This window comes from Balaenoptera ricei, chromosome X (genome assembly GCF_028023285.1).
Source record: "Balaenoptera ricei isolate mBalRic1 chromosome X, mBalRic1.hap2, whole genome shotgun sequence".
NCBI classification, from domain to species: Eukaryota; Metazoa; Chordata; class Mammalia; order Artiodactyla; family Balaenopteridae; genus Balaenoptera; species Balaenoptera ricei.
The window spans coordinates 121,160,463-121,179,984 of NC_082660.1; the positions used below are offsets into that span (position 1 = coordinate 121,160,463).

The window sequence follows — 19,522 nt, forward strand, 5'->3', positions numbered from 1 at the left end:
ACAGCCAAAAATAAAAAATAAATAAATTGTTAAAAGTTATAAAATATAGGTTATATTCCTTGTGCTGTACGATATATCCTTGCAGCTTATTTCTTTTATACACAGTAGTTTGTATCTGTTAATTCCCTACCCCTATCTTGCCCTTCCCCACTTTCCTCTCCCCAGTGGTAACCACTAGTTTGTTCTCTATATCTGTGAGTCTGTTTCTGTTTTGTTATATTCATTCATATTACTTTTTAGATTCCACATATAAGTGATATCGTACAGTATATGTCTTTTTCTGTCTAACTTATTTTACAAAGCGTAATACCCTCCAGGTCCATCCATGGTGTTGCAAATGGCAAAATTTCATTCTTTTTTATGGCCTTTTTCACATAGTTTTAACAAATCTGATCATTTATTACACAAATTGAGGGCTTGCCCTATACCAGATTAGGGGGAAAAAAAGAAGGGAGAAAAGGCATAATGACAGCTGACAGCCAAAATGAAAGAGAAACTCTTTACAAAAAGAAAGGAAACTCTTTACAAACAAGTTTATGTTCTTTGGTAGGGGTGGGGGGGTGTGGGTAGCAGAGGTGTAAATAGTTATCTCTTGCCATTCAGTTTTGGGGTAAATAGCTGTTTTCATCTCATTTGATACTGGAGATGTCACAGAGTCAAAGCAGGTGCAATGATTGATGCTCAAAATGACCCTGAGTCATCAAGGAAGGTTAAATTGTGATCATAATGTTTTGTTTAAGATAGGAAAGAGTGAAGTGTATTTTAGAATAATTCTTATAAAAATGGTTACAATAATGCAAGAAAAGCACTTATGCTGGTAGCTTTAATTATTTCAAGTTCTTAACTTGAGTTCCATGGACCCTAGAGGCCCTATGAAGCCTTTTAAAGCTGAACAGGGAATTTGGTGAATATGTGTGCTTTTCTGGGGCAAGGAGCCATAGCTTTCATCCTATTCTCAAAGGGTTCTATAATTAAAAAAGGTTAAGAATGGCTGAGGTATCTGAAAAATTTATGTATTCAAAGACCCCGATGATGCCAGATAAATGAAATGTTATGAATTTATAGCTATACTGTTTAAAAAATTTATAAGTGTACTGTGTTATAAATTTATAACACTGTGCTAAGTTATAAATTTATAACTATACAGTTATAAATTGATGGGAGCAATAGACCCAATTACCTTTCAGTTACTTCATTATGTATTTTGCAAGTACTGCCTTATTTTACTTTGTATTATTAATGATTTTTTTTTCCCTTCTTGTAGTCATCAGTAGCACTATTTGTAAATAGACTGGACTCAGTGGACTCTGTGCTACCTTATGAGTATAATACGTAAGTTGTAAGTATTATAATTATATCCAATATAATTGATATCATTGTGATTAATTTATATCATAATTATGATATAATTGTGTTAAAATGTGCCTTAAGTTTTTAAAGTTAGTGAACGAAAGCCCTGAATATATTAAGAAATGTAGTGGTAATTTTATAATCAACGTAACAGGAAAAAATGATTAGAATAGAGAGCTTTCAATGTGAGACAAATGCTTAAAAAATTAGGAAGTTGCCATACTTGATTTTTCTTTCTAAGAAAGGCAAAGTATAAATTTACTACACTTTGAACTTGAAAAAATATCTTTGCAGAGTTGTATCTTATTTCTAAAATATCAAATACTAAGGTAGGTTTATACTAAGGTTTTTAATGGATGAAGGTGCTTAGTTTAGTAGTGAGTAGTTATTATAAGATTCAGTATGATCGTTCATTTGAGAATAGCAACAAATGATATACTTCTTAGAAAAAATGATTGTAGTTCCCTTTGGTATTACTTTATTTCTACTAATTAAGCAGAAATAAAATCAGGTCTGATTTTCATTAAAATACCAGGTGTAAATGTAGGGTGTTAGTATGAGAATTTAAAACATTACAGAGGCCTACCATTTATTTTATCTTCTACCTAAGCCATTTTACATTCAAATTTACTTAAAGGTAATTGTAATTCTTTTCACCTAGTAACTGTTTGATTTGTGAGTATGTGGGAATGTGTTTGGAGGTGTTTGTTTTTTAATTCCCCTTTGATCAGAACTGATAATTACAGTTTCTAAATGTCCCAGGTTAGAATCAGTACAGACTTTAAGCCATTGTTTCCTTATTTGTGCTTATATGTAATTTGAAGTTTAATCCTAAAAATAGTGTTGTTTTCTTTTTGATTGTGATTAGCTGCATTACAAAAGTCAAGAGCAGTACCATGAGCATTTTAAATAATGAATTCATAATTATCAGAGGTTAAACAGTTTAAAGAGAAACATATAATGAGGTCTATAAATCATAAATAGAAAGATTCTGGGTCATATTTTTAGAAGAATCTACCATTAAAAGTGGAGAGGCTAGATAAATTATAAGGACTGATTTCTTTGCTGATTTTTTTTTTTACCTGACTTGAACCTCTCTTTTTTTTTTTTTTTTTCTTTGACTTCTGTCAAGACTCCAGAAAGAAAAGCCCTTCTGAAAATCTTGGACAAGTACTGTTTGGAGAACGAATAACATCATCTCCTTATGAGGTTATTCAGTTGATCTTATTTTAAATCTTATTTTAAAATGAATCTTCTCAAAACTGACTACATATACAGCCATCCCTCGGTATCCATGGGGGATTGGTTCCAGGACTCACTGCAGATACCAAAATCCACATATGCTCAAGCCCATAGTCAGCCCTCCACGTAGGCAGGTTCCGCATCTGCAGATTCAACCAACCACGGATTGTGTATTAAATTTTACGTCTGCCATCCACGGTTGGTTGAATCTGTGGATGTGGAACCCGTGGAATCAGGGTGCCCACTGTATATTTATTGAAAAAATCTTCATATAAGTGAACCCGGGTAGTTCAAACTTGTGTTGTTCAAGGGTCAGCCATAATTGTACCAGAGTCTTTGCTTTAAAGGAAGGTAAAGAAAAAGGAAAGGAGGTAGAATCTGGTGTTGCCAGAAGAATACATTAATACAGTTGGCCCTCCAAATCCAAGGGTTCCTCATCTGAAGATTCAACCAACCTGGAATCGAAAATATTCAGGGGAAAAAATTCCAGAAAGTTCCCAAAAGCAACACTAGAACTTACATAGCATTTACACTGTGTATTAAGTATTATAAGTAATGTAGAGATGGTACGAAGTACAGTTGACCCTTGAACAACACAGGTTTGAACTGCGTGGGTCTACTTATACCTGGATTTTTTTCAATATATGATCTGTGGTTGGCTGAATCCCTGGATGTGGAACCTGATTCAGAGGAACCATCTATGTAGAGGGCCAACTGTAAGTTACAGGTAAGATTTTCAACATCAGGGAGGGTTGGCCCCCTAACATCTGCATTGTTCAAGGGTCAACTGTCTAGGGGAGGATGTGTGTAGGTTATATGCATATACTCCACCATTTTATATGAGGGACTTGAGCAATGGTGGATTTTGGTATTTGTGGATTTTGATATCCTTGGGAGTTCTAGAACCAATCCTCCACTGATACTGAGGGATGACTCTATATGCTCTTTAAGCTATCTGCAGTAGTTGGTGGTTCCACACAAAGGTTTTGCCTTTCAAGTTTTATTTTTGCTTCATAAAGAAAAAAAGTTTAATTTTTTGTTCTTGCATATTTTGGGTAGGGTGATATAAGTAGATGTAATTGGACTCTCAGTGTCTATTGATATTGCCCTTGATATCTTAATAGATATGGGGATGGAGTAAGGATGTTTTCAAGAGCAGTCACGGTTATGAAGGCACTAACTTTTTTCTTCTTTTTTCTCAACTTCATTGAAGTATAACTGAAGTACAATAAACTACACATATCGAAAGTGTGTAATTTGATCAATTTTAATATATGTGAAAACATCAGACGTTAGCTTGTTTTACAACTTTTTATTTTGAAATAATTACAGATTCACAGGAAGCTACAAAATAATGAACAGGGAGGTTTTGTGTACCCTTTAACCAGGTTTGCCCAATGGTAGCATCTTGCATGACTGTACAATAGCAAAACCAGGGAATTGACATTGGACAATGCACAGACCTTTTCAGATTTCACTAGTTTTACATACACTCTTGTGTGTGTGTGTGTGTGTATGTGTGTGTGAGATGCAGATTCGTGTACCCACCAGCACAGTCAATACACAACATAGTTCCATCAGCACAAGGCTCCCTCATGCTGCCCATTTACTGTTCTTTTTCTGTTTAGTTTTCAGAATTCTTTGTATATTCTATCAATAGTTATGATTCCTTTATTGCAACAGTAGTTTGCAAATAGTTTCTCCCAGTCTGTGGCTGTGTTTTCTTCTTCTTTATAGGGTCTTTCACAAAGCAAATGTTTTAAATTTTATGTGGTCCAGTAATCAAGTTTTCCTTTTATGCATCATGCTTCTGGTGTCAAGTATAAGAAGACTTTGCATAGCCTTAGGTCCTGAAGACTTTCTTCAAAAAGTCTTATAATTTGACTTTATATATTTAAGTCTGATCCATTTCGAGTTATTTTTTGTATAAGGTGTGAGGTCTGGGTTGAAATTCTTTTTTTTTTTTGTCTATAGGTGTGCAATTCCTTCAGTACCATTTGCTGGAAAGACCTTTTCAGCAATTTCAGTTCTTCCTCCACTTACTTGCTTTTGCACCTTTGTGAAAAAATCACTTGGGCCTAGTTGTGTAGGTCTATTTCTGGGTTCTCTATTGATGTGTTCCGTTGGTCTGTGTGTCAGGCATTCGCTTTTCGATGATTAAAGTTGCACGCAGTTCCCCTGTGGAGTACCATTGTCCTAAGAGAAAAGTGCGCCTTTTCAAGAAATGCTGTGCTTTGGACGGAAGAAACATGACAGTTTAGTTCAGTTGCCAATAAGGAATTTTAGGGTTAATATTTGTATGATTTCAGGATATGAAGTGTTAAATTTTCATTGTTTACTCTTGCTTATTGTTTTCTGATGAACCGCATTGGCACTTCATCTTGATAATCTCCTGTAGCTAGACTTTGTAAATAAGAGGTTTCATATTAAAAGTATCAAATATTTTATTATCACTTTTTTGGTAACAGCTTTATTGAGAGCTCATTCACATACCAAATAATTCACCCACTCATACATGTCCAATTCAATGCTTTTTAGTATACTCATGGAGTTGTGTAACCATCACTATAACCAATTTTATTATCAGTTTTAAGTGAAGGGTTGTAGATCAAGGTAGTTTTTAGAAAGCTACAGTGGATTTTATTTATTTATTTATTGGCTGCACCGCGCGGCTTGCGGGATCTTAGTTCCCCAACCAGGGATAGAACCTGCGTCCCCTGCGGTGGAAGCCTGAAGTACTAACCACTGGACCGCCAGGGAATTCCCGCTACAATGGATTTTATACCCCACCTTTTATAATACTGAAGAAGGCAAATTCTTCTGTTTAGTGGTGAAAGCAGTGTGTGTGTGTGTCTACTGTAATCATTTTAGGTATGAACTGAAATGTAGAGGAGATAGTGCTGAGAATGATGGCATACTGAAGTCTCTGAAGAAAAGTTTTATTTGTAAGATAAAGTGCTTGTTTTGTGACATTTGATTTATACAATTTAGTCAAATCTCTTAATATTTTTAATTTTCTTTCTTAATAGTTTTCTTTTAACAAGACAGAAACCTATAAAAGTTTGTGTAAAATCTTATGATACAGCAAATGAAAATCAAAAGAAAAAGCTGTCCTTCTTTGTCTCTTGTAATAGTCTTTATTTTAAAGTCTATTTTGTCTGATATGAGAATTGGGTAGTGTAGGCTTCCTGGTGGAGGGAACTGGTGCCTGTGTTCTGGAGGATGAGGCTGGTGGGCAGGGCCACGTCCGGTGGTGTGTTTTGGGGTGTCTGTGACCTTATTAGGATTTTAGGCAGCCTCTCTGCTAATGGGTGGGGTTGTGTTTCTGTCTTGCTAGTTGTTTGGCATAGGGTGTCCAGCACTGTAGTTTGCTCTTTGTTGCGTGGAGCTGGGTCTTAGCATTGTAATGGAGATCTCTTGGAGAGCTTTCGCCGTTTAATATTACGTGGAACCGGGAGGTCTTTGGTGGACCAGTGTCCTGAACTCGGCTCTCCCACCTCAGAGGCTCAGGCCTGACACCCGTCTGGAGCACCAAGACTCTGTCAGCGACACGGCCAGGTATGTGGGGAGTTTCTTGCCTTTTGGGAAGTCTGAGGTCTTCTGCCAGCATTCAGTAGGTGTTCTGTAGGAGTTGTTCCACATGTAGATGTATTTCTGATGTATTTGTGGGGAGGAAGGCGATCTCTACGTCTCACTCCTCCACCATCTTGAAGGTCTCCAGGAAACACAAGCTTTAAATGACACATTAAACAAGATGGACTTCATTGATATTTATAGGACATTCCATCCAAAAACAACACAATACACTTTCTTCTGAAGTGCTCATGGAACATTCTTCGGGATAGATCATATCTTGGGACACAAATCAAGTCTTGGTAAATTTAAGAAAACTGAAATCATATCAAGTATCTTTTCTGATCACAACACTATGAGACTAGATATCAATTACACGAAGAAAACTGTAAAAAATACAAACACATGGAGGCTAAACAATACACTACTAAATAACCAAGAGATCACTGAAGAAATCAAAGAGGAAATCAAAAAATACCTAGAAACAAATGACAGTGAAAACACAGTGACCCAAAACCTATGGGATGCAACAAAAGCAGTTCTAAGAGGGAAGTTTATAGCAATAAAATCCTACTTCAAGAAACAAGAAACATCTCAAATAAACAATATAACCTTACACCTAAAGCAATTAGAGAAAGAAGAACCAAAAAACCCCAAAGTTAGCAGAAGGAAAGAAATCATAAAGATCAGATCAGAAATAAATGAAAACAGAAATGAAGAAAACAGTAGCAAAGATCAATGAAACTAAAAGATGGTTCTTTGAGAAGATAAAATTGATAAACCGGGCTTCCCTGGTGGTGCAATGGTTAAGAATCCGCCTGCCAATGCAGGCGACTCGGGTTTGAGCCCTGGTCTGGGAGGATCCCACATGCCGCAGAGCAGCTGGGCCCGTGCGCCACAACTACTGAGCCTGCGCTCTGTAGCCCGCGAGCCACAACTACTGAAGCCTGCGCTTTTAGAGCCTGTGCTCTGCAGCAAGAGAAGCCACCTTAGTGAGGTGCTATACAGTAGGTTCTCATTAGATATCTATTTTATACACAGTATCAATAGTGTATATATGTCAATCCCCATCTCCCAATTCATTCCACTGCCCCCTTTCCCCCTTGGTATTCATATGTTTGTTTGTTCTCTAAGTCTGTGTCTTTATTTCTGCTTTACAGATAGGTTCATCTGTACCATTTTTCTAGATTCCACATATATGCGTTAATATACGATATTTGTTTCTCTCTTTCTGACTTACTTCACTCTGTATAATACTCTCTAGGTCCATCCACCTCACTAGAAATAACTCAATTTCGTTTCTTTTTTATGGCTGAGTAATATTCCATTGTATATATGTACCACATTTCTTTATCCATTCATCTGTCAGTGAACATTTAGGTTGCTTCCATGCCCTGTCTATTGTAAATAGTGCTGCAGTGAACATTGGGGTGCATATATCTTTTTGAATACACCCAGTAGTGGGATTGCTGGGTCATATGGTAGTTCTATTTTTAGTTCTTTAAGGAACCTCTATACTCTTTTCCATAGTATAGTGGCTGTATCAATTTACATTCCTGCCAACTGTGCAAGAGGGTTCCCTTTTCTCTACACCCTCTCCAGCATTTATTGTTTGTAGATTTTTTTGATGATGGCCATTCTGACTGGTGTGAGGTGATACCTCATTGTAGTTTTGTTTTGCATCTCTCGAATAATTAGTGATGTTGAGCATCTTTTCATGTGCGTCTTGGCCATCTGTATGTCTTCTTTGGAGAAATGTCTATTTAGGTCTTCCGCCCATTTGTGGATTGAGTTGTTTGTTTTTTTGATATTGAGCTGCATGAGCTGTTTATATATTTTGGAGATTAATCCTTTGTCAGTTGCTTCATTTGCAAATATTTTCTCCCATTCTGAGGGTTGTCTTTTCATCTTATTTATGGTTTCCTTTGCTGTGCAAAAGCTTTTAAGTTTCATTAGGTCCCATTTGTTTATTTTTGTTTTTATTCTCATTACTATAGGAGGTGGGTCAGAAAAGATCTTGCTGCGATTTATGTCAGAGTGTTCTTCCTATGTTTTCCTCTAAGAGTTTTATAGTGTCCGGTCTTACATTTAGGTCTTTTTTTTTTTAACATTTAATTAATTAATTAATTTTATTTTTTGGCTGTGCCGTGTGTTAGTTGTGGCATGAGGGCTCTTCATTGTGGGCATGTGGGATCTTTCGTTGTGGCGTGCAGGCTTCTCTCTAGTTGTGGCGTGTGGGTTTTCTCTTCTCTAGCTGTGGTGCACGGGCTCCAGGGCACATGGGCTCTGTAGTTTGTGGCACACGGGCTCTCTAGTTGAGGTGCATGAGCTCAGTAGTTTTGGCCTGAGGGCTTAGTTTCCCTGCGGCATGTGGGATCTTAGTTTCCTGACCAGGGATTGAACCCATGTCCCCTGCATTGTAAGGCAGATTCTTTACCACTCGACCACCAGGGGAGTCCCTACATTTAGGTCTTTAATTCATTTTGAGTTTGTTTTTGTGTATGGTGTTAGGGAGTGTTCTAATGTTATTCGTTTACATGTAGCTGTCCAGTTTTCCCAGTGCTACTTATTGAAGAGACTATCTTTTCTCCATTGTATATTCTTGCCTTCTTTGTCATAGATTAGGTGACCATAGGTGTGTGGGTTTATCTCTGGGCTTTCTATCCTGTTCCATTGATCTATATTTCTGTTTTTGTGCCAGTACCATACTGTCTTGATTATTGTAGCTTTGTAGTATAGTCTGAAGTCAGGGAACCTGATTCCTCCAGCTCTGTTTTTCTTTCTCAAGATTACTTTGGCTGTTTGGGGTCTTTTGTGTTTCCATACAAATTATAAAATTTTTTGTTCTAATTCTGTGAAAATTGCCATTGATAATTTGTTAGGGATTGCATTGAATCTGTAGATTGCTTTGGGTAGTAGAGTCATTTTCAAAATATTGATTCTTCCAATCCAAGAACATGGTATATCTCACCATCTGTTTGTGTTGTCTTTGATTTCTTTCATTAGTATCTTATAGTTTTCTGCATACAGGTCTCTTGTCTCCTTAGGTAGGTTTGTTCCTAGGTATTTTATTCTTTTTGTTGCGATGGTAACTCAGATCTTTTTATTTTGGAAGTCCCAATCACACTGTTTTTGAAATCTGTCTTGTGGTTTTCAAGCTGTTTTCTACTGGGCCCTAGGGTAATAGAAGTGTCTTGGGGCTGCCATGGAGGCTGAATGGGCATGGAAGGGCTCAACCAGGGCAGCATTGCTTATAATCTGTGTTACATGTGGAGACTTGACATGGATCAGCAATGGGGATGAAGGGGGAGACTCAATGTGGATCAGCAGTGGGGATGAAGGGGAAGGGAGAGAGGAGCAGAGGATGCCTGCCAGGTTTCTGTTTTGGTGTCTAATTGGTGGTACCCTTCATTGTTTCTCTCCAGAGAAGAGGGCAGTGCTTCTTGAATTTCAGTCATTCATGCACCACCTTGGTGATTTTTGCCACATCTGAGGCACCTGTATTATTATTTATCCGTCATTTATTTTTTTTGGCTGTGCCGCATGGCTTGCGGGATCTCAGTTCCCTGACCAGGGATTGAAACTGGGCCCTGGCAGGGAAAGCCCAGAATCCTAACCACTAAGCCACCCGGGAACTCCCTATTTATCCATAATTTAACTTAAATTTATTTAAAAGGAAATTACAGAAATTACAGGCTTAGTGTACTACTTATATATTTTATTCATCTATTTTCAAGTAACTAGATTAAAAAGTAGAGTACAGACTGTTTTTTCACCTACTACCTAAAATTATCTCATATATCCCCAGTGATATGTATTTCTCACAGTGGGAAACATTCACATAGGGAATGTGGGAGAAAAAGCAGCAAACAACTGCTTAATTGATAATTCTTTTAAAGTAAGGGAAAAGTGACAGAAGACAGGAGTTAATGAGTAGGAGAAATTTGCATTAATATAGTCTGTGTTTGATACTCTATATGGAAGTCTATATGGAAATTTTTTTTTTTTTTTTGGCCGCACTTCCCGGCTTGCGGGATCTTAGTTCCCTGATCAGGGATTGAACCCGGGCCGTCGGCGGTGAAAGCACAGAGTCCTAACCACTGGACTACCAAGGAATTCCCTGGAATGGTTCTTTGGAACCATTTAAAGACCACATCTTTGATGGTCTGGGAAGAATAAATGGGCCAATAGGATGAAAGAGCCCCAGTTGGCCAGAGTAGCAGTAACTTTTATCAACATTTGTGGGTTGCCACCCTAAGATTACCAAGGTTAAGTGAAACCAGCAGTTGTCTTTTGTCATCCCTTTTATATATAGAGGAACGCTTTATTGAGAATTTTCTCATTCATTTTTATTTTACGGAATTTTTTTTTTTTGGCTGCACTGCACCGCATGTGGGATGTCAGTTCCCCAACCAGGGATTGAACCCATGCCCACTGCGGTGGAAGCATGGAGTCCTAACCACTGGACTGCCAGGGAAGTCCCTAAGGATATTTATTTTGGGTAGATGTTGATGTCCTCCTCCTTCCCCCCTTTACATGCAGACTTCCTTCCATTGCAAACTTAAAGCTGTAGGGAAGTTTCAGAAAAGTTGTTTATAGTATTTATTGTGTAACTGATCTTTTTTGCAGGAATAATTATATCACCTATTCTCAAAGTGAGGTCTGGGACTCTCTGAGAACTTTTCAGGGAGTCTGCCAGGTCAAAACTATTTCCATAATACTATTAAGATGTTTTTTGCCTTCTTTACTCTCACTCTTTCATGAGTGTACAGTGGAATTTTCCAGAAGCTATGTGAAGTGTGATGATGTCATCACTCTAAAGGCTAATGGAATGTGTGATTCTGTACACTTGCGTTTTAAAATTTTCTCATTTTAAGTTCTAATTTGGTCACTATGGGTAGATATAACCCTCATAAACAAAAACTCTTCAGGGTTTTTCATACTTTTTAAGAGTAGGAGTCCTGAGACTAAAAAAGTTTGAGAACTGCTGAATTAGATATTTAGAATCAAAGTGGCAAATATGATTGTCTTATCAATAGAAAGTTTTAAATTCATTAAGTACACTAGCATTGTATGAACACCACCATGATGATTACAAAAGTAATACCTGTTTGGGGACTTCCCTGGTGGTCCACTGGTTGAGGCTCTGAGCTTCCACTGCAGGGGGCCTGGGTTCCATCCCTGGTCGGGGAACTAGGATCCCCTCATGCCGCGTGTTGCGGCCAAAAAAAAAGGGAAAAAAAAGTAATACATGTTTGTAAAACCCTCATACAACACAGAGGTATAAAGAGTATGAAGTGACAGTCTTCATATAATCCTCCTCAATTTTAATAGATTCTTTTTATGTATACATAATTTCTTAATCTAAGTGAGATTGCAATATATATATTTTTGTAATCTGCTTCTTTGTCTTTACTTAGAAGTTTATAATGGACTTCTTTCCATGTTCATTTTGTATATTATGTATGTATACACACACATATGTACGGAGAGAGGAAATACAAGAACGAGAAAATGATTATACTTTTTAATAGTTTCATAATATTCCATTGTATGGATGGATCATAATTTTTTATCCATTCCATCATGATTAGCTGTTTTCAATTTTTGTTATTAATGATGCTGCAGTGAACATTCTTTTACCTCTCTGAGTCTCATCTGTAAAATGGGAATAAGGATAATATATACCACATAGGATTGTTGTGAGGATAAATAGGATAAGACTTGTAAAGTTCTTGGAGCAGTGTCTGACACATAGTAGGCACTCAATAAGTGATAGTTATTATTGTGCAAACCTCTGTATACTCTTTTCTAATTATGACCTTAAGATAAATTCATATAAGTGTAATTGCTGGGTCCAAGGATATGGACTTTAAAAAAAACCTTTTCGTTGTAAAATGCAGATACAGAAAACCATACAGAACAAATATAAAGTGTAATGAATTGTTATAAGGGGGACACCTTTGTAAACCCCAGCCAGATCAAGAAATAGAATTTGGCCAGCCACCCCAGAAGGTATCCATGTGTCCCTACCCACTTCCAACACTCTTCCTTCCCCTAAAATAACCACTATCCTAACTTTTACCCTAATCACTTCCTTGAGTTTCTTTTACGGTTTTGTCACCCAAGTCTACATCCCTAGATGCTATAGTTTAGACTTGATCATTTTATGTATCTTTTTTCAATGTTTTTTGTGAGCATTTTCAAATGCACAAACAGTTGAATGAATTATATAGTGGACACTCATAAACCCAGCACCTAGATTCTATAATTAGCATTTTCTGTGTTTGATTTATCACCTTTCTATCCATTTGTCCATTCCTGTATTACTCATCCAAACAATGGTGCATTTTCCTCTATCCCTGATTCCTTCAAATTGGTAGATGGATCCAGCGGCTTGATTAGATTCAGGTTTGATCTCTTTGGCAAGATAAAGTAGTGATGTGTTCTTTCATCAGGAGGCACATGATATCACCAGAATGTGGCACATTTGTTACAATTGATGAATCTTCATTGATACACCATTATCACCCAAAGTCCATAGTTTACATTAGGGTTCACTCTTGGTATTGTACATTTTATGGGTTTGGACAAATGTATAATGGCATATATTCATTGTTATAATATCATACAGAGTAGTTTCACTGCCCTAAAAATCTTCTGTACTCTGCCTATTCATCCCCCTCCACCTGATGTCTTTTGTTTCTCTCTTTTACTATGATAAGTGGATCCATTAATTCCTTAGAGGTTGCTGAGGCTGAAGAAACAGGAGCATGCGGAGTGAGCATTCATCAACCAGGAAGCAAAACCCTTTTCTCTTGCAGTGTCTATCCAGCGCCCTCTACTGACAAAGCTTCATTCAGTGTCAGGTTGCGAAGGAGAACTATTTAAAATATTGAAAGGGCCCAGATAATTTTCACAGAGGTCAAAGAGCATGAATTCGGGGATGAGAGGCAATCAATCAATGACTGGCACACCTTACATGCATGTACTGATCAATACTCTGATGAAAGAGACCCCTTGCATATCTCCAGAAATCTCTGTGCGGCTCTCCTCTCTCTGGTAATCTGCCCCACAAAATCTAGCCCCCTTGGCCTCTCTGGACTTCGAACTTTGTCTTCTCAACTGGGAGAGATTGCAGGGCTCTGCTTGGGTACCCTTTCCCTGCACCACAACCTGGAAATCCTCTCTGGGGAGGAAGCGTGAGGCTTCCCCTTCTCTGGGTGATCACTGTTTTAATGTTCTTTGTTGTCCAGGGTCTGAAAACTGTTGTTTCATATATTTTACCCATTTGAAAAAGTTGTTTAAGGTGAAAGAGTAAATCTAGTCTCGTGTTATTCAATCATGTCTGGAGGAGGAAGTCCAGCTCTCTTGCTTTCTTTTTGCATACGTTTGCTTCGTGTAACTTTGCCTATCCTTTCATTTTTAACTTTTCAGAATCTCTTTTAGATGTGTCTCTTTTATACAACATGTTGTTGAGTTTTGCTTTGTGGTATCTTCTGAAAAATCTTTTCCTCTTAATAGGTGAGTTAAGCCCATTTACATGTATTGATATGACACTTGCTTTCAGTTCTGTTTTATTACATCTTCTTTCCTATTTTGATATTTCACATTTTATTGATTCTAAGACTCATGTTTCCCCATATTTTAACATTTATGAAATCAAGATGTGTCTTCCAGTTGATGGCATGTTAAAGGTTAATTGACAGTGTTTTTTTTTAGCAGCACATAAAATAATGATTTTTTAAAAAATTTAAAAAGAATTTATTTATTTAATTTATTTATTTTTAGCTACATTGGGTCTTCCTTGCTGCACGCGGGCTTTCTCTAGTTGTGGTGAGTGGGAGCTACTCTTCATTGCAGTGCGTGGGCTTCTCATTGTGGTGGCTTCTCTTGTTGCAGAGCACGGACTCTAGATGTGCGGGCTTCAGTAGTTGTGGCACGTGGGCTCAGTAGTTGTGGCTCGTGGGCTCTAGAGCGCAGGCTCAGTAGTTGTGGCGCACGGGCTTAGCTGCTCTGCGGCATGTGAGATCTTCCCGGACCAGGGCTGGAACCCGTGTCCTCTGCACTGGCAGGCAGATTCCTAACCACTGTGCCACTAGGGAAGCCCGTAATGATGTTTTATAAGTGGTGGCATTTTAGATTCCATGAAATATAATATTTATTTGAAAAGTCTTTATGTGGTCTACATTTTTATTGTTGTAATTCTTCTAATATTTAAGGTTTGTATTTCTGTTATAGTCCTTTCATTTATACCTACTATTAGTCACTGTTTTTTTTTTTTTTTTTTTTGGCTGTGCCACACAGCTTGTGGGATCTCAGTTCCCCGACCAGGGGTTGAACTCTGGCCGAGGCAGTGAAAGCCCAGAATCCTAACCAGTAGGCCACCAGGGAACTCCCAGTCACTTCTTTCTTTAGAGGGTGTTATGCAGTTTCATGATTACGTGTCTAGTTATGGATTTTTGTTTTGCTTGTTTTTTTTAAAAAATAATTAATTAATTAATTTTTGGCTGCATTGGGTCTTCATTGCTGCGTGTGGGCTTTTCTCTAGTTGTGGTGAGCGGGGATTACTCTTCGTTGCGGTGCATGGGCTTCTCATTGTGGTGGCTTCTCTTGTTGTGGAGCACGGGCTCTAGGCACGTGGGCTTCAGTAGTTGTGGCACATGGGCTCAGTAGTTGTGGCTTGTGGGCTCTAGAGCGCAGGCTCAGTAGTTGTGGCACACGGGCTTAGTTGCTCCGTGGCATGTGGGATCTTCCTGGACCAGGGCTCAAACCCACGTCCCCTGCATTGGCAGGTGTATTCTTAACCACTGCACCACCAGGGAAGTCCCTGTTTTGCTTTGTTTTAAATCCTGTTTGTAATTCCTTAAGTTTCCTGGATTGGTGCCTTTTATCAGTTCTGTAATTCTCAGCCATGGTGAGATATTTTCTTCTTTCCTTTTCAGACTCCAATTAAAGCTATGTTAAATGTTATTTTCTCCTCCATGTCTCTCTTTTGCTTTTTTAAAAAATAAATTTATTTTATTTATAAAATAAATTTATTTATTTTAATAAATTTATTTATTTAATAAATTTATTTAATAAATAAAATTTTAAAATAAATTTATTTTATTTATTTATTTTTGGCTGTGTTGGGTCTTCGTTGCTGTGTGTGGGCTTTCTCCAGTTGTGTTGAGTGGGGGCTGCTCTTCCTTGCGGTGTGTGGGCTTCTCACTGCGGTGGCTTCTCTTGTTGCGGAGCATGGGCTCTAGGCCTGCGGGCTTCAGTAGTTGTGGCTCGCAAGCTCTAGAGCGCAGCCTCAGTAGTTGTGGCACACGGGCTTAGTTGCTCTGCGGCATGTGGGGTCTTCCTGGACCGAGGCTCGAACCCGTGTCCCCTGTATTGGCAGGCAGATTCCTAACCACTGTGCCACCAGGAAAGCCCCTCCTCCATGTCTGTTAACTTCCCTTCTGTATTTTCCATGTTTTTCCTGTGCTGTGTTCTTCTGGTCTATCTTCTAGACTATAAATTCTCTTTTCACTTGTTCCTTTTCTTAAGAGAAGAGAATTTTAGTAATCATCTTCTCATTTCTACAAGTTTTGTTCTTCAGATCTGCTGGGTCATTATTTGTACTTTTCTATTTCATACACATGCTTTCACACTTGTATTTGATGTCTTTAAAATATATTAAATTTGGTTAATTTTAAATCTGCTTGTGATCATTTCTGGATCTGAACTCTTTACAAGGTTGTTTCTGCTGATTCTTGCTCATAATTCCTTTTTTCTTGTATACTTCATTTTTTGGACTACATACTTATTGTTCTCGAAGATTGTTTGTGGAGTTTCTTTGAGTCCTAGGGTCAAAGTACTTTCCTCCAGAGAGGATTTTCCTTTACTTCCACAGGAGTCTTTGGGAAATACCAGTCTGGGACCACCTTAAAGCAAATTCATAACTTGAACTTTCTGGGGCCACTTTGATGATGTGAATCCAGCCTGCAAATCTATGTCAGGGCTGGTCTGTGGCCACAACTTTTTAAGGACAGTTTTATTTCTCTCCCCCGCCTCTGCCTTGTTCTGTTTAGCTTCAAGACCATCTTCCCAATAGTCCATTGGGACTATATGAGCAGGTTCACTTCTGGCTCACCTTTACCCTGAGGATGTTACTTTTGGAGGGGGTGGGTGGTCTCAGCTTAATGTCCAGAGGGTCTCATATTAGCCTTTTCACCTGGGAGGGCCTTCCCTGAGTTCCCGCCTCCTCATCCCATGAAGCTACCCAAACCCAAGTTCAAGTTTGCCCAGCTCAGCAGGTGACCTCAGGGCAGTAGCAGCATCAGTGCTCCCTTACCCAGCTGACCTCTCTGGCTTCCTACTTTCCCTTAGAATTTGGCATGGTAGTTCCTTACTTTCTTGTCACCTCATGTTGCTTTTTTTCTTTCTTAAATTTTAAAGACTTTACCTTTTTAGAGCAGGTTTAGGTTCACAGCAAAATTGAGAGGAAGGTACAGAGATTTCCCATCTACCCCCTGCCCCACCCATGCATAGTCTCCCCCATTCTCAGCATCCTCCACCAAAATGGGACATTTGTTACAACTGATGAACCTACGTTGGTCCATCACATCATAATCACGCAAAGTCCATACTTTACATTAGGGTTAACTCTTGGTGTTGTACATTCCATGCTCATGTTTCTTTTAAGGAGATATTTGTTATATTTATCATTTGTAGTTTTTAGCAGGAGATTTGGCCCAAATAAGATTGGAATTGGAAATCTAGTTAAAGTTTTAAAGCATAATTTTAATATCTAGTAGGAAGGAAACTAACATTTAATGACTTCTTTACTCTGTGCCAGGTGCTGTGCTAGGTCTTTCCGTATAATTTCTCACTTAATCCTCAACAATTTTATGAATTAAGTGATGATAGCCCCATTTTACAACTAAGAAAACTAAGGCCCAGAAAGACTCACGTACAAAAGATGGTATGTGGCAAAATCTGAATTCCATCCCTATGTTTCTTGATCCAAATTTTGATCTCTTTGTACCATACCAAACTGCCTCATATTTTTTGAGCATCTACTGGCTATTAGCTCTGAGGATATATTTGAGAAGTGCCTGGCACATAGTGGATGTTCAAAAATATTTGTTGAATGAATGAACGATCCAGACAAAATTCATAGCCTTGTGATCTACTGGGGAACACAATTTACTAGGGGATGTAAACATGTAAATACACTTGAGTACAATTTGATGTGGTAAATGGCAGAGATATGAGTGGAGTGCTATGAGAGCACACAATAAAGAATTCTCTTTAGTAATTTTTCAGATTATAAGTAGAGGCTATGGCAGCAGATGAGTCTGGAGAGACAAGCAGGATTCAGATCCTGAAGGGCCTTGTTACCACTTTATCTGTCAGATTGAGTACGTGACGGTGGTTGAAATGCTTTTCATGGGCAGATTTAACCCTTACAGCACTCTGTTATGATTTCTACAGTATAGGTACGGAAACCAAGACACTGAGAGGTTAAGCAACTCGGCCAAGGTCACTCAGGCTAGCACATGCCATTCCTGAGCTTTCAACCAAGCCAGTTTGACTGTGAAGTCTTTAACCCCTATGCTGTGCTGCTTCTATTAGTACATATCACACACATACCTCTGTACCAGTACATGCTCTACTAGCTGCATTTTATTTCTCTGTATGTTTATACCATCTTTCATTTAACTGTACTGATAGACATTTTTGGTTGTTTCTAGGTTTTTGCAATTATGGACAGTATTGTGGTGAGCAGTACTTACTTTCCATCCCAAGCTGATTCTGATGCACCGCCTCAGGATCACTCGTACCGTCTCCTTTATCATCACTGTACTAAATGATCTCTAAATTTCCTTCAGGGCTATCACTCTCAATTCTGAGATTTGCAGAGTCATAATTCTTAATCTAGGAGTCCTGCATGTTGTAGATTACTCAACATGGTAATTGACAAGGCTCATTTGTACTCATTCTCTGAAGATTGAAGGCCTGGGTGACATAATAGCTAATATTTAGGCTTTCTATGCCAAGCACTGCACTAAGTACTTTACGTACATTATTCTGTTTAATCCTCTCAACAATCTTATGGGCAATCCTATTATTGTCCCCAATTTTAAAAAGGGGAAACTGAGACTCAAAGAGGTTAAATGACTTGTCTGTGGTCATATAGCTAGTAAATGGCTGTCTGATTGCAAAGTTCATATTGTTAACCCTTGTCTTAATTTGCTAGGGCTGCTGTAACAAAGTACCACAAAATGGGTGTCTTAAAACAACAAAAATTTATTGTCTCAGAGTTTTGGAGACTAGAAGTCCGAGATGAAGGTGTCAGCAGCAGTGCTGGTTCCTTCTGAGGGCTCTGAGGGAGAATCTGTTCCATGCCTCTCTCCTAGATTCTAGTGATGGCCAGCAGTCCTTGGCTTGTGGCTGCATCCCTCCAGTCTCCTCCCCTGTCTTTACATGGCATTCTGCCTGTGTGTTTCTCTCTCTACATGGCCTTTTCCTCTTTTTATGAAGACTGGTTATATTGGATTAGAGCCCACTTGAATGGCCTCATTCATCCTAACTTGATTTTGTCTTACAGAGACCCTATTTCCAAATAAGGTCACATTCACAGGTACAGTGGGTTAGGACTTAAGCCTGTCTTTTGGGGGGGGGACACAGTCCAACCCATCACAACTCTTATACAAAAACTGCCCCCCAAATCCTTATGGAAAAATAGTCCCTCACTCTCCCTTAACCACTGGTTCTCAAAGTGTGTTCCAGGACCAGGAGCATCAGCACCACCTGGGAGCTTGTTAGACACACAGAATCTCAGGCTTCACCCTAGGCCCAGTGAGTCGGAATCTGCATTTTAACAAGATCCCTGGGAAATTTGTATAAACTTTCAAGTTTAAGAAGAATTGATCTAAGATAATTATCTTCAGATATAGTTGTGGCTACTAGGGAGTGAACTAATGAATACTTGGCTGGTAGAGAGAGTTTCACTCCGTTTTTATCTGTTTGATGCTTCTGATTATAAATGTAGATATACCCTCATTATACAAAATTTGGTAAGTACAGAAACATCCAAAGAAGTAGAGGAAAAATTATTGCCTATAATCTCACTACCCAGAGGCGCCACAGTTAACATTCTGAAACACAGCTTCCTTCTATTTTTTCTTGCTTCATTACTTTTACCATAAATAAAGCCCAAACTCTTGATAGGGTTAAACTTTAAGTACTGATAACATTTTATTAGTTTATTTGTATTACTTCATAGTTTTGTGTGGTTAAAAATCCAGTGATGCATGCATTTGTGAATTTTACATTTGCAATATTATTCCTTTGTAACAACTATTTAAAACTGTAGAATTAA

At 38.3% G+C, this 19,522-nt stretch overlaps 1 protein-coding gene across 1 annotated transcript in view; it reads left to right on the forward strand.

The window, feature by feature from the left end:
- The first annotated feature begins 987 nt into the window (after nt 1-987).
- Nucleotides 988-19,522, forward strand: part of LOC132357197 (transmembrane 9 superfamily member 2-like) — a 78,388-nt gene continuing 59,853 nt past the window's right edge. Inside the window, 3 exon segments of the mRNA XM_059910476.1 lie at nt 988-996; nt 1,265-1,332; nt 9,507-9,546. Coding sequence (XP_059766459.1) covers nt 988-996; nt 1,265-1,332; nt 9,507-9,546 — 117 coding nt within the window.